At 45.5% G+C, this 12795-nt stretch overlaps 2 protein-coding genes across 2 annotated transcripts; one reads left to right on the top strand and one right to left on the bottom strand.

The window, feature by feature from the left end:
• Positions 1-681: 681 nt before the first annotated feature.
• On the top strand, positions 682-6629 carry LOC125553166 (oligomeric golgi complex subunit-like protein). Its single transcript, XM_048716952.2, has 12 exons — positions 682-1300; positions 2144-2350; positions 2785-3121; positions 3222-3383; positions 3755-3854; positions 3940-4149; positions 4246-4360; positions 4816-5022; positions 5208-5309; positions 5569-5691; positions 5782-5916; positions 6267-6629. Exons 1-12 carry the CDS (start codon positions 806-808, stop codon positions 6378-6380), a joined length of 2307 nt encoding a protein of 768 aa, XP_048572909.2. The 5' UTR covers positions 682-805; the 3' UTR covers positions 6381-6629.
• Positions 6630-6729: 100 nt separating this feature from the next.
• On the bottom strand, positions 6730-9840 carry LOC125553167 (RPM1-interacting protein 4). The gene is made up of 4 exons (XM_048716953.2): positions 9567-9840; positions 8062-8556; positions 7711-7893; positions 6730-6994 (listed from the first exon to the last, which is right to left on the bottom strand). Exons 1-4 carry the CDS (start codon positions 9570-9572, stop codon positions 6962-6964), a joined length of 717 nt encoding a protein of 238 aa, XP_048572910.2. The 5' UTR covers positions 9573-9840; the 3' UTR covers positions 6730-6961.
• Positions 9841-12795: the final 2955 nt, after the last annotated feature.

A 12795-nucleotide genomic window follows, 5' to 3' on the forward strand; every position in this document is an offset into this window, starting at 1 on the left:
AACGAAACCCAAACTCCCATTGAACACATGATTTTTTTGTGGGGTTTTCTCCACCGTTTTTTACAGGGATAGAAAAATCAGTGGGATCGCCGGGGGGGGGGGGGGGTTGGGGGGGTGGGTGGAGGGAAGATCTTACAAGATTCGAAGGGAGTCATGAGCAAACGAACGAACGACATATGGACTCCCCATTTCGGAGTAGAGATTTCGGTCTATTAGTCCAACCAAAACGGCCTAGGTGCTATGGTTGCCCTCAAGAGCCGAAACATCATTTCCTAAGAATTTGCCAGTACAACATCTTTTCTTTCCTGGCAGGACAAAAAGGCACCGGATTTGATCCTCTGAAAAGGGGAATGTCTTATTTGCCGCTCGTAGTGACAACTGTCCACATATCGCACAAAGACGAGCCAAGCAACTGGGCCGGCCTATTTAGTAGGTTTCGTTCCCTGGGTTTTCCGGTTTCGGGAACCCTATAGAAGGTTATGGTCCAGTTTTTTTTTCCATTCTTTCTTTACATCTTTTTCGATTTTCCCTTTTTATGAAGAAAAAACAGAAAAATGTTTGAAAATTTCATATTTTTTTGAGACAAGTTTGAAAATTTCATAAGTTCGGTTTTGTAAATGCCGAAGAGCAGGAGGACTAGGACCCACCACCGTTAGCAAGCCCAACCAGTAACCCGGGCCGACGGTCCACTCCATCCTCCGTAGCAGAAGAAATGGAGCGTCGTCCCGTCGCCGCTACCCGCTAGATCTCCGTCCAGTCCAAACCCACCGCACTCCCTCCCCTCCGCCCAGATCCACCTCTCGCCATGGCGGATCTCGCCGCCGCGGCGCCGCGCGCGCCCGCCCCGCCGCAGCCGCCGCCGCCGCCGGCGGCGGCGGCCAAGGACCTCTTCGGGGAGACGATCGAGGCGCACCCGCCGTGGTTCCGGCCGGAGGCCTTCCTGCGCGCGGGCTTCGACCCGGACGCCTACGTCGCCGAGCTGCGCTCCTACGTGCCCCTCGAGAGCCTCGCCGCCGAGCTGCGCTCCCACCTCGCCGCCCTCCGCGCCGAGCTCGTCGGCCTCATCAACCGCGACTACGCCGACTTCGTCGGCCTCAGCGCCCGCCTCAAGGGCGTCGACGCCGCCGCCGCCCGCATGCGCGCCCCGCTCGCCGACCTCAGGGACAAGGTCGCTGCCTTCCGCGCCGCCGCCTCCGCCGCGCTCGCCGCCCTCCGCGCCGGCCTCGAGCAGCGCGCCGCGGCCACGCAGGCGCGCGAGCTCCTCGAGCTGCTGCTCGACACCTCCCACGTCGTCTCCAAGGTATCCGATCTCGGCCTTGCTCCCGCCTTAAACAAACGCCAATGTGGCTAATTCGCTGCTCTGTACCTCAGTTTATACCACTGGTGCTGGATCCGACTGCATAACTAGTAGACTATATCATCTGCCATTCTGGGTTGTCCCTGCATACCGATGCTTCATCTCATTCACCTCACTGCAGTTTCACCACCTAGTAGTATAAATGATCACATGTCCTTTGCGTACTTATCATCTGAATTGTGTCATATCATGAAGCTAGAATAAATGATCATATGTCATTGCATACTTATCCAATTTTGCATCAATATCAAAATTCTAGTATAAATGATCATGTATTCATATGTCATATCATACTTGTCATCGGAACACATTGTAATGCGGCGAATTTTTTTCCTGGCAATGAAAGAAAATCTCTGCCATTCGAACCGTTGACCATCCAGATTTTTCTATCAAGCTTGGCACTAAAGCAAGTGTGATAATACATGTTCACCAATTTGTTCCTGCCCTCGTTTCATTTTTAGGTGGAAATTTTGCCCATTGTTTCTGAAATCTAAATGCCAATGTAGCTAGTTCATTAACACTGCTGGGTCTGACTGCATAAATAAATTACCGACTAAAATTTCATACTCAGTATAAATGCTCACATGCCACTGCATACTTATCGAAATTTGTGGTGCGGCGTATCATGATGCTGAGATTTTCTTCCAATGAAATAACTCCTCTGCCTTGTCATCAGTTGATCCTCCAGAATTATTTCATCAAAGCAAGTTTGATATGTGTTTACCAAATTGCTTTAGCTCATGTCGTGTTGTTTACGAAACCTAAAGGTTTGTTTTGTTCATTCAGGTTGAGAAGCTGATCAAGGAATTACCAACAGCACCATCTGATTCATCAGATGTTGAAGATCGTTCAGTTGATAAGGGCTACCCTGGCAATGATACTACGTCACCAAATGTGGAGGCAGGGACAGATGTCAGAGAAACACAAAGCATTCTCTTAGAAAGAATCGCAAGCGAGATGAACCGACTCAAATTTTACATCAGCCACGCACAGGTTTGTGCCAACAGATACTACCGGTCCTTGCCTCCTTGGGCATCTCTAGCTTCTAATATATAGAGAGAGTTTTTCTATGGTTTATGTATATTGTCAAACAGAACCCTAGGAAAATTACAATGTAAAATGGTTACAGTTAGTTCACACGAAAATATTTGGTAGTTGTGTCACCGTTGAAAGGGCAGTATACATTGTCATCATAATACGTGTAATCGTGTCTTAATAAAGTACGAGAAATAGCCAGTTGTATTTCATGGCCATGATTAAGTTCATTCACTTCTTGAAGTTTTGTGCTAGAACCTTATTCTCAAACTGCCAAAGTACCAACCCAATTTTTTTTTGGCAGCACTCATTTTATGTCTAACTGGATACATCATATACATTTTAATGCAACATATATATGATTCTTATTCTGTTACATTATGGCAGTGCAGAACCTTCCTTTTATTGAGAACATGGAGAAGAGGGTCCAAGGTGCTACAAAACTACTTGATGGTAGCTTGGAGCGTTGCTTTGTGGTTGGTCTAGAACATCGGGACGCAAAAGTAATATACAACTGCTTGCGCGCTTATGCTGCCATTGACAACACATCTTCAGCTGAAGAGCTTTTCCGTACAACAGTGGTCTCCCCATTGATTCAGAAAATTGTCCCTCAAAACTATGCAAAAGCTGTTTCTGGGGTATCTTCTGACGACCTGGAGGATGACTATGAGCAGATAATGAAATGTGTAGAGAAAGATTGCAAATTTATTTTGGAAATATCTTCATCAGGTAGTTGTAAATTCTGTTACTTAATATTCTGATGAAGCCTAAATGCTGCATATGGACTTATAGATAGATAACATCTTATTGATTTTTGTTTCATTTGCAGCAAACTCTGGACTTCATATTTTTGATTTTCTGGCCAATTCAATACTCAAGGAAGTCCATTCTGCAATCATGAAGGGAAAGCCTGGGGCCTGTTCTCCTGGAAAACCTAAAGACTTCCTGAGAAACTACAAAGCGAGCTTAAAGTTTCTTGACTTTCTTGAAGGTATGCTTAATTATTCTGTCATAAAGTGGTTTGTTTTCTGTGATTTGGTCTGCTAAATCTACTAGAGTACTATGCTTGCCTGCAAAGCGTGCTATTGTATGTTTTTGATAGTGTGTGTGTACTGACAATTAAATTGGTGAAAGGGAAGGAGGTCGTTGCTCAGCTGAGCAAGTAATGTCTCTAACACCTTGATATGTAATCAAGTGCTAGAATCAGCTAGCAATGGTGTTGGCATTGAAGTTTGCATTGTATCTTATTACTTGTTGTGTTACAGAGAGTTGCAGAGCTCAACACATCTCCATTTCTAAGTTCTATGAGGATGATGCTTACAATTATTTGAACTCATGGTTGACCTATTATTTTTTCTGTAGGCTACTGTCCTTCCAAGTCTGCTATAACAAAGTTCCGCTCTGAGCCTGCTTACACAGATTTCATGCGACTGTGGCATGTTAGTGTCTACTTTTCACTGAGGTAAGCATAAATATCTCTGTTAGTGTTATACACGCACTTCAGAACTATGTTTCTGACTTCATTTCTACTGGTTCAACTACACAAGATTCCAGGAAATTGCTGGTGGTCTTGATGGTGCTCTTACAGCCACAATTAGCCCTGTCGGAGTGAATGAGAACCAAATGAAGCAGAAGACATTATTGTTGAAGCAAAGTATTAAGCTATTAGAAAGCTTGCAGTCCTGCTGGAGTGATGATGTTCTTGTTTTCTCTCACTCTGATAAATTCCTCCGATTGTCCTTGCAGCTTATTTCAAGGTATAACTATCACAAATGATATTTTCTAACTTGCTTTTCATGATTTATCATCCGGAGGCTGACCTTTTATTTTTCTCCATGTCCTTGCACAATAAGGTATACAACATGGCTTTCTTCTGGTCTGGCTGCACGTAATGCTTCTGATGGGAGCTCGAGTTCTCCTGCAGATTCTGAGTGGGCACTCTTTGTACCTGTGGAAGATTTCATATATGTATGTCGCATCTATAGAATTATTTGAAGTCTTACCATGTCATTTCAGTGACCAAGACCTAGCACTTCTCAGTACTGAATCATCTTAGCTGTGTACACCATGTGTTACTCTTTTGAGTGTATGCTTTCGTTTCAAGTTAGTGATTTATGATATTAAGTTGACAATAAGGTGATTAGTTGACTCCATGCTAAAGATTTAGTGCTCAGGTCAGTGTGAAGCTGACTGGCTGGCTACTTGTACTTTAGCTTTACCAGCATCATACATGGCGGGATTCATATTAACAACTGCGAGGCAATAAAAGGGCAAGGTGCAGCTTTCCTGTTGTCCTGGCCTGTCCTTCCGTAGTCCTTGTTACATTCTGAATATGCTAACAATGTTGAGCAGACCGCTTAGCAGTTTATAGGCTCGACAGTTTTTTTCCTTTGGATTTAAGTGTTACTATCATTGATGTGCAGGTAATGCATGATGTAAATGCTGTAATTGGCGAGCTTTCAGAATCAGGCGACTTTGTGGGACGTGTGAATCAATTGCTAGCATCGTGCCCCATTGAAGTACTTACCCTTGTGAAACAAAGTATATTGCAAGCTGTTGAGCCTTTGAAGGAGTTGTTGCCTAGCATAATGGATGTCATGATTGGGGTCATAGTTAAAAGGTCTAATGAGGTGAGTAGACCGATGCCAACAGAAGGGCAATACTATCATCATACATATCTTTTATTCTGGCATGGAATATTGCTAAATATAGGAGCTAATGTTGCATTTGTAAATAATTTTATTCAATGGAACATTTAAGACCACGTTCCTCTTGTTCTCTGATTGTAACTACATTGTTTTTTAATTGATTGTAGGATCTGAAACACCTGAAGGGAATAACGGCCACGTATAGGATGACCAATAAACTTCCTGTGAGGCATTCTCCGTATGTGTCTGGGATTTTGCATCCACTTAAGGTGAATGAACTACCATGTTTGGTTTTCTGTTTGTGTTCAACCGACAGCATTTTAGCTTAAAATTTCTGAGTTTATTGCTCTCTCTTCTGAGAAAGTAGGTCATATTACATTTATTAGTTTTATGGTCTGCATTTGAGTTATGGTCATATGCCTTTTTTGTGTGCTGTAATTTATTGGCCCTGTTTCAACTTCTATAACATATTCATGTGCTGTTTTCATTTCATGCTATTTCATTATGAGCTTTCCTTTGTGTTCTTAGGTGTTTCTTGAAGGAGATCGTGTGCACTATTTATCAGAAGATGATAAAACTAAGCTGCGCCGTGGATCGACAGATAAGATCACGGCAACTTATTATGACATGGTATCTGAAGTAGTCAATGTGGTAAGTATAAGGATTGCCTGCCTGCCTTTGAAATTTCAGTTCTACCTTTCTACCTAAGAGTTACTCAGATTGTATCTTCTCAATATGAAGGCAAGGAAAACTGAATCTTCGTTGCAAAGACTGCGCCAAGGACAACAAAAACGAATAGGCGGTAGTACTGATGCCTCAGATAACATCATATCTGACACCGACAAGATCTGCATGCAGCTATTCCTTGATATTCAGGTCCACTAACTGTCTTTTTACCCTCATGCTCATAAATCATATAGATCCATCTTTCATCAACTGTTTTTTTCTTTTGGTGTGGCGTTCCCCCTTTTGGTTCTTTCTATGTACAATATTCTTTCCCTTACCAGCTTCATCAAACCTGAACTCCATTTTCTGCATGCGAGACTTGCAACATTGGCAATCTCTGCTACACTACACACAGAAAGGCTTGTATTTAGGAGAACAGAGAACATAGCAGACAACGTGTTGAGGCAGCTTATGTGATTAAACATGTTTAGAAAGTACATGTGTATCAGACGTGCATTGTGCTGTCGCTGACACATTGTTTCACGTGCATTGTTCTGCAGGAATATGCGCGGAACCTTCGTACCCTGGGAATAGACGCGAGAGAAATCGAATCCTACAGGTCTCTCTGGCAGTGCGTCGCCCCTAAAGACAAGCAAGATAGCATCCAGTTTTGATGTAAAACATACTGTCAGTACATAGAACATGTTGCCTATAGGTCCTTGGGATTGCGTAGATATGTCTGGTGTTGTTCATTAGGTTGGAGATTCGTGAGATTTATACGTGGTAGAGCGCTGGACCTTGATCGCTGTCATTGTTTGAATTTACTAGCCTGTCACCTCCAGAATCCAGATTTTACAATGATATATTCAAAACGTGTATCACACCTTTTCTCCCTGAATAACCATATGAATTTTACCAGACAATCTGCTCAGCTGTTGTACGATCAGAATATCAACTATTGTCTGTAAATGCAAGGCCTTTTGATTCTTTTTCATGGCTTGTGACAAGTTTTACAAATCGTCCTTATTTCCCAACCTGCTTCCCCTTTAATCCAGCAATGAGACAATTGTTGCAAAATTCAGGAAACCAACCACTGATTACAAATGCTCAAAAAAATGCTGAATCACAGCCTTGCGAATAAGTCATGCTCCGATACATGTCTCGCTATAACATAACATCTCAACAAAATAACAGATTTGGCTACTCATTTCACAACGATACAATCGCCACAGGTATGTTACAGACAGGGTGGGTGTCACTTCTTGAACCAGCTGAAGCATGAGCAGCCCTGAAAAAGAAGTAGACATGCACCATCTATTAGATGCGATTTATTGACACTATCACATTTTCAATGAACTGAACACGACTGAATTGCTACCATAAGCAACTACTGTACCGCATAACACAACCCTTAACAACCAGAAGTCCAGAAGTAACATTGCTGGGTTGGTACTTAATATTTTTGCAATTATTCTGCTAAGGAACTGTATATTGCAATGTTGGAGATGAAGCAAGCAATTATCTTAGGTATCTAGGTGCACTATCTTGCATCTCAATGGCCAATGCTTGAAGCGGTGAAAACTAGTTCCACAAGCAAAACAAGAGAATCTTTACTCCACATGTATGACAACATTTGTGGTGAAACCAACATCAACAAAACTACAAAAGCATGGCGGAACTGCTGACTTTGTATTCAATATTTTGCGACAATTATTCAAAGGAACTGTAGTTTGCACCGCTGAAAGTAACTAGTGCTTGGCCAATTTTCAGTTATTGTGGAACTAAGCATGGCGGTATGATCTCTAAAAGCAGTGGAGATGGAAGCAATCAATTATCTTAGGTATCTATACTAGGTGCACCATCTTGATTCTCAATGGCCAATGCTGCTGATATTAAAGCGGCGAAAACTAGTTCCACAAGCAAAATAGGGAATCTTTACTCCACATGTATGATAATAGTTTTGGTGAAACCAGCAGCAGTACACAAAATTAAAAGCAGACTCACCGAAGATTCATATCTGTCCCCTTGGTTGTAGCGGTCCTTGTATGCATGGCTGGTGCCGACAGTATCCGCACCGGACTGCTTCTCCTCCCTCACCTTCTCAAATATGTCAGTGAAACCTTCACCAGTCGAAGGATCTTTCTCATCCCAGTCTCCAAACTTTGGCACAGCTGATCCTCTCTCGGGCTGCACGTGCAAAAATCACACAACAGCACTTCAGAAAGTACACGTACCAGCAGTAATACTCATAATGCAATTACATTCTGCCTAATATATATTATTTCATTCATAGTCAGTATAGGAAAAGAACGGTTTTCATTTGACTGAGACTCAAAGAAGCAGCTACGGCTTTACCGTTTCATCGCCGCGCCCGGTTGGCCTCATCTTGGACCTTCCAGGTGTGGTGGGAGCAGAACCCCTACGATCCGCAATAGGAGATGAAACCCCACCTTTGTTTGCAAGCCTTGCCTGCTGCCGAGGATGGATGGGTGACCTCTCATTGCTTGCTTTCCTCGCAGCGCCGTCGTAGTTGGTCTGGTCACCATATCTGTGGTTAGGTGACTCGGCATGCGTTTTCCGGGCAGCGGCCTCGTGGCGACGGAGGTCGTCTTCTCGGGTGGCACGCCTTTCGTCCCTGTTCTTCCGCAGCCCCGGCTCGGACCCCGGCCTCAAGGGGGAGGCCTTGACCAAAGGCAGGTCGTTCGAGGGTGCCTGTGCAGCGCCTTCATTGCGATCGTTTTGGTTGACAGGCCTCCCCGGAGATTTGCCCATGCGGGCGTTTTCGAAGTACTGCGTGTAGCCTTGGCCTTCGTCCTCCCAGTTCCCAAATTTAGGAACTCCTTGATGTTGCTGGTAAGGTTGAACAAGGAAGCAGTTTATTAGTATTACCATGTGATGAGCAGATTAAATTAAGACGCGTAATTTTTTAGGCAAGGCACTTGGCATACTAAATGGACTCCAGAGACCAGAAGCACAACTGGACAAAGAGATAAGATAATGGTTCAGAGCATACAGAATACTGAACCTTGTAATCTACTCTGAACACAAGATTATGATAGGATAATGGAGTATTCCTTGAGCATGTTAATCTACTCTGAACACAAGATTATGATAAGATAATGGAGTACAATACAAGATGTTACCACTTGAGCATGTTTTGTTTCATATAAGTATAACACACACACACACACACACACACACACACACACACACATGAATAAGATGTAGAGGGGAGTTCCATTTGACTAATCATCACTAAAATAAGGATTGCTATTTGACCTCGCCTGATAGCATAATGTTTGCTCATTTCAGTCTTGTTGTGTCAACTGCAGTTTTGTTCAACCAATCATATTTTCATCAGATCAAATTGTACTAGTGGCCTAGTGCATAAGACAACTAAGACAACCCAAACAAGCTTTGGCACCAACTATCCTTGTACCACGGGATACGCAACAAAATCACATTTCTGGATGCACAAACAGAAAGACTAGATCTTGGTTGCCATTTTGGTGAAAATGAAAAATCGGCACATTGATTCCATGGAGAAGAAATTGACGCAATCTGTCTCCCCACCAGCCAGCCAGGCAGCAAGCAGAGTATGACAAGTTGGTCAAACCATCTGAAGGGGAAGAAAGGGAAGGGCATCTCTGCCATCCGAAGGCGATTCCTTCCAAGAAGAAATCCCACATGGCGCAGACGGCAAGAGGGAGCGGCGGCCGCCCAAAAGAAGAATCTTCCCTACGACACCAGTCAGCCCACGGATCCGAGCAAACACGGCCACCCCACGTCCCCACCCCCACCTCGGAGACAGCAGCGGCGAGCCTGCCAACCAACCAATCATGAATGGAGCGAGGACTTACGGCCATTTCCGCCGGAGAAGGCGTCGGCGGCGAGTCCGTCACGCGTCGGTGCGCTCGCCCCTGCCGGCCTCCTGGATGGATGGATGGATGGGATTCAGAGAAGAAGCAACCGCCGCGTCGTTCAAGGGATGAGGAGGAGGAAATCGGGAGGGCCAATAGGAGGGCGGCAGCAGGGGAGGGGGTAGGAGGAGGAGGAGGACCGGACTAGCGAGACTAGGCGAGGGAGAAAAGGGAGTAGCTGGGAGAGGAGAGGAGGGGAGAAGAGTCGTGGTTGTTTGACCATTATGGCGTCGGATCCTTCTTCTTCTTGCTGCTGCTGCTGCTGCTTCCTGTCGCTTGCCTGCCCGCCTACCTCCCCCGGCTTCCCCGCCGCCGCGCGCCGCTGCCGGATGCGGTGGTGGACTGGTGGATGATGGGTGATGCGGTGGAGCCGGAGTCGAGTAGAGGTTGTGGTGGTGGCTCCGTCCTGCACGGCTCCTACGGCGGGCCTCCCCCTGTTCCTAGTTCCTACTATACCTATCGCCTTAATAATACTGCCTGCTGCTGTGCTGGAGGGAGGGAGTAGTCTCCATCAATCATGGTGTGGTGTCCGTCTTAACTTTGGCTAGCTAGCTCTGCCGGTAACCTATCGTTAACCTATCGTCTTAACTGGCTGACTGCTTCTTGCCATACTAATGTGGAAACAAGAAATCATATTTACCGTTCATGTAGTATCTAGCATGCATGTTGGTGAATTTTAGCTTTACTTTGTGGAGTGTTACATTCGTCTTTTTTTTACTTAAGTGTTACATTCAGATAATACTACACACACGGGGCAAAAGCGACGGACTTTCACCGACCACCCTTCGTTGCGTGCCCTTCTCTTAAGAGCAATGCTACACCTACGTAAACCTGGCTACGTAACTTACGCAATAAGTAATAACAAGCGTGGATGATTAGGATTGGTCTTTGGGTGAGGCCCGGGCCCACCGGCCTGAAATCAGGGGGGATGTTTAGATTAGACACAAGGTTTCGTAACTGTACGTAGGTTCTTTCGTACGTGTAGGATTTTCGCTTCTCTAAATGCCCTTCCCCGTCCCACCCAATTTTCATTAGTGGCCCCGCCTCACTTCCTAACCACCTCATAATCCCCCGGTAAAGTCCGGTTAGTCTAGCATCTCTTGTTACATTCGGTGACGCGCCCACAAGCACCCTGTGTGAGTAGGGGTCGCAGCCGCCGGGCTGGATCTGGGCTCTGCGGGCTGGCGGCCTCGGATTAGATGGCGCGATGGTGCACACACACGTTGCCGGGGCAACGAGGGTGCGAGTGCCGCAATGGCGTGTAGTTGCAGGAAGTCGGCCCTGTCCTGGGCTCCTGCGGGCCTGTGGCTGGGGGTCAATGGCTTGGTGCGCAGGCGCCGCCCAGCGCGGAGGATTAGCTAGCATTGCTGCCTAGCATGGGCGTGGTGTGGCGTTGTGGGGGGCACACCGACTAGATTTGGGCTCAACTCATTGTGTTGGAGGTTCGAGGCAATAACTACTCTGTCTTGCCTCTAGTGGGTGTGTGGCGGTAGGGGTGGGCAGGCCGACCAGGCCCCACGCGCCGCCAGCGTACTCGTTGCGTAGGGGGTGCCTGGTCCAGTGGAGGTACTTGTTGGCCTTGGCCGGCAGTGTGGGCGTGGTGGTTGTGCTGCTCCAGATGAAAGCTTGGTCGGTGCTTGTCGGCCGGCGGCGACGTTATCCTCCTTGGAGGCGTCGTTGGGCAGATCTATACATCCCCGGCTCCCGGATAAAGATCTCTGAGCGAAAGCCTAGATCCTGCTGCAGGGTCGGGCATTGTCATCATCTTCAGCGTTGTTTCCCCTCTTTAGGGCGTTGTCTTGAAGAGCTTTGTTCCATTGATGCTTCCCGCGGGTTGGACGTGCATGCCATTGCGTTCGGTTGATGTTTGTCCGTCAATGTGTGCGGTTAGGCTTCTATGACAACGATGTCGGAGACGTCACTATGAAGATGCATACAAGGTTAGATCGGATAGTTACCAACTTTGAGTTGCAGCAGAAGAACAGTTGGCATAGATCGTTCTTGAAGTCCCTCTAACCATACACGGTAATCCCTTGAACCATCCACAATGATCCCTCGAACCGTACACGGTAATCCCTTGAACCATCCACAATGATCCCTCGAACAAAAGACCGAAAGCCCGACCTCTCTACGTGTTGCACGCGTACGGGCTTCACAATCCGGTAGTGCATCGCCGTCCAGAGCTTTGCGTCACCGAAGAACTAGAGGAGAGAGAAGAGAACTCACATGGCTTCTCAATTACGAGGACTAGAAAATAGTAAAATTAGTTCAAGTCTAGATCAAGAAGGGGAGAGCTAGAGAGGGGGGCGCCCGAGATCAAAGGGACTTGTTTCTCTAGTGCCCCCCCCCCCCTCAAGTATATATAGGTGGAGGGGCGGAGGGGCCACTGACTTGGGGAGGGCTCGTCCCCTTGACACAACGGCCTAGGGAGATGAGTCCCTCTCCAACTAGCCCCCCTCCCAAAGCTTGTCCAACAAGCTAGGGGGCGCGACCTTCGTATTGGACCCATAGGCCCATTAACTCTCCCCTATTAGGCCTAATTAGTATTTTTCTTTAGTCCATTGGCACTAAATAAATCCTAGGGACCTCCCGGATCATTACCAGAGCCATCTATTATTTATATTAGGCCCCCGAAAATATTTTCTACCTATATATCATTATCCGATATTACCCGATATTCCCGTAAACCCTTCCGGTAACCCCAAAACACTTAAGGTTACTCTCAAAACTATTTCGGTAATATTTTTTCATATCTCCCACTCCCGTGTGAAGATTTTTTCGAAATCATAAACTTTTTTTTTTCAAATTCATGAATATTTTATACAAATCTGCAAACATTTTTAAAAACCATGATTTTTTTTACAAATCTGTGAACATTTTTGAAACCCGTGAATATTTTTTGTATCGAAGAACATGTTTTGAAATTTGGGAACATTTTTAGAATTTCACGAACATTTTCTTGAAATGCATGAATGTTATTCGAATTCATGCATTTTTTGTATCAGCGAACACTTTTTGAATCGATGAAGTGTATTTTAAAAATTTTGGAACAATTACCGAAATTTCCGAACATTTTTCCTTTTTTGTGAACACTTTTAAAAAATCCATGAACATTATTTGAATTTGCAGAAAAAATTAAACCAATGAACAATTTTAGAATACACAAACA

Source organism: Triticum urartu, chromosome 4A (assembly GCF_056163025.1).
Source record: "Triticum urartu cultivar PI428250 chromosome 4A, HENAU_Tu73, whole genome shotgun sequence".
NCBI classification, from domain to species: Eukaryota; Viridiplantae; Streptophyta; class Magnoliopsida; order Poales; family Poaceae; genus Triticum; species Triticum urartu.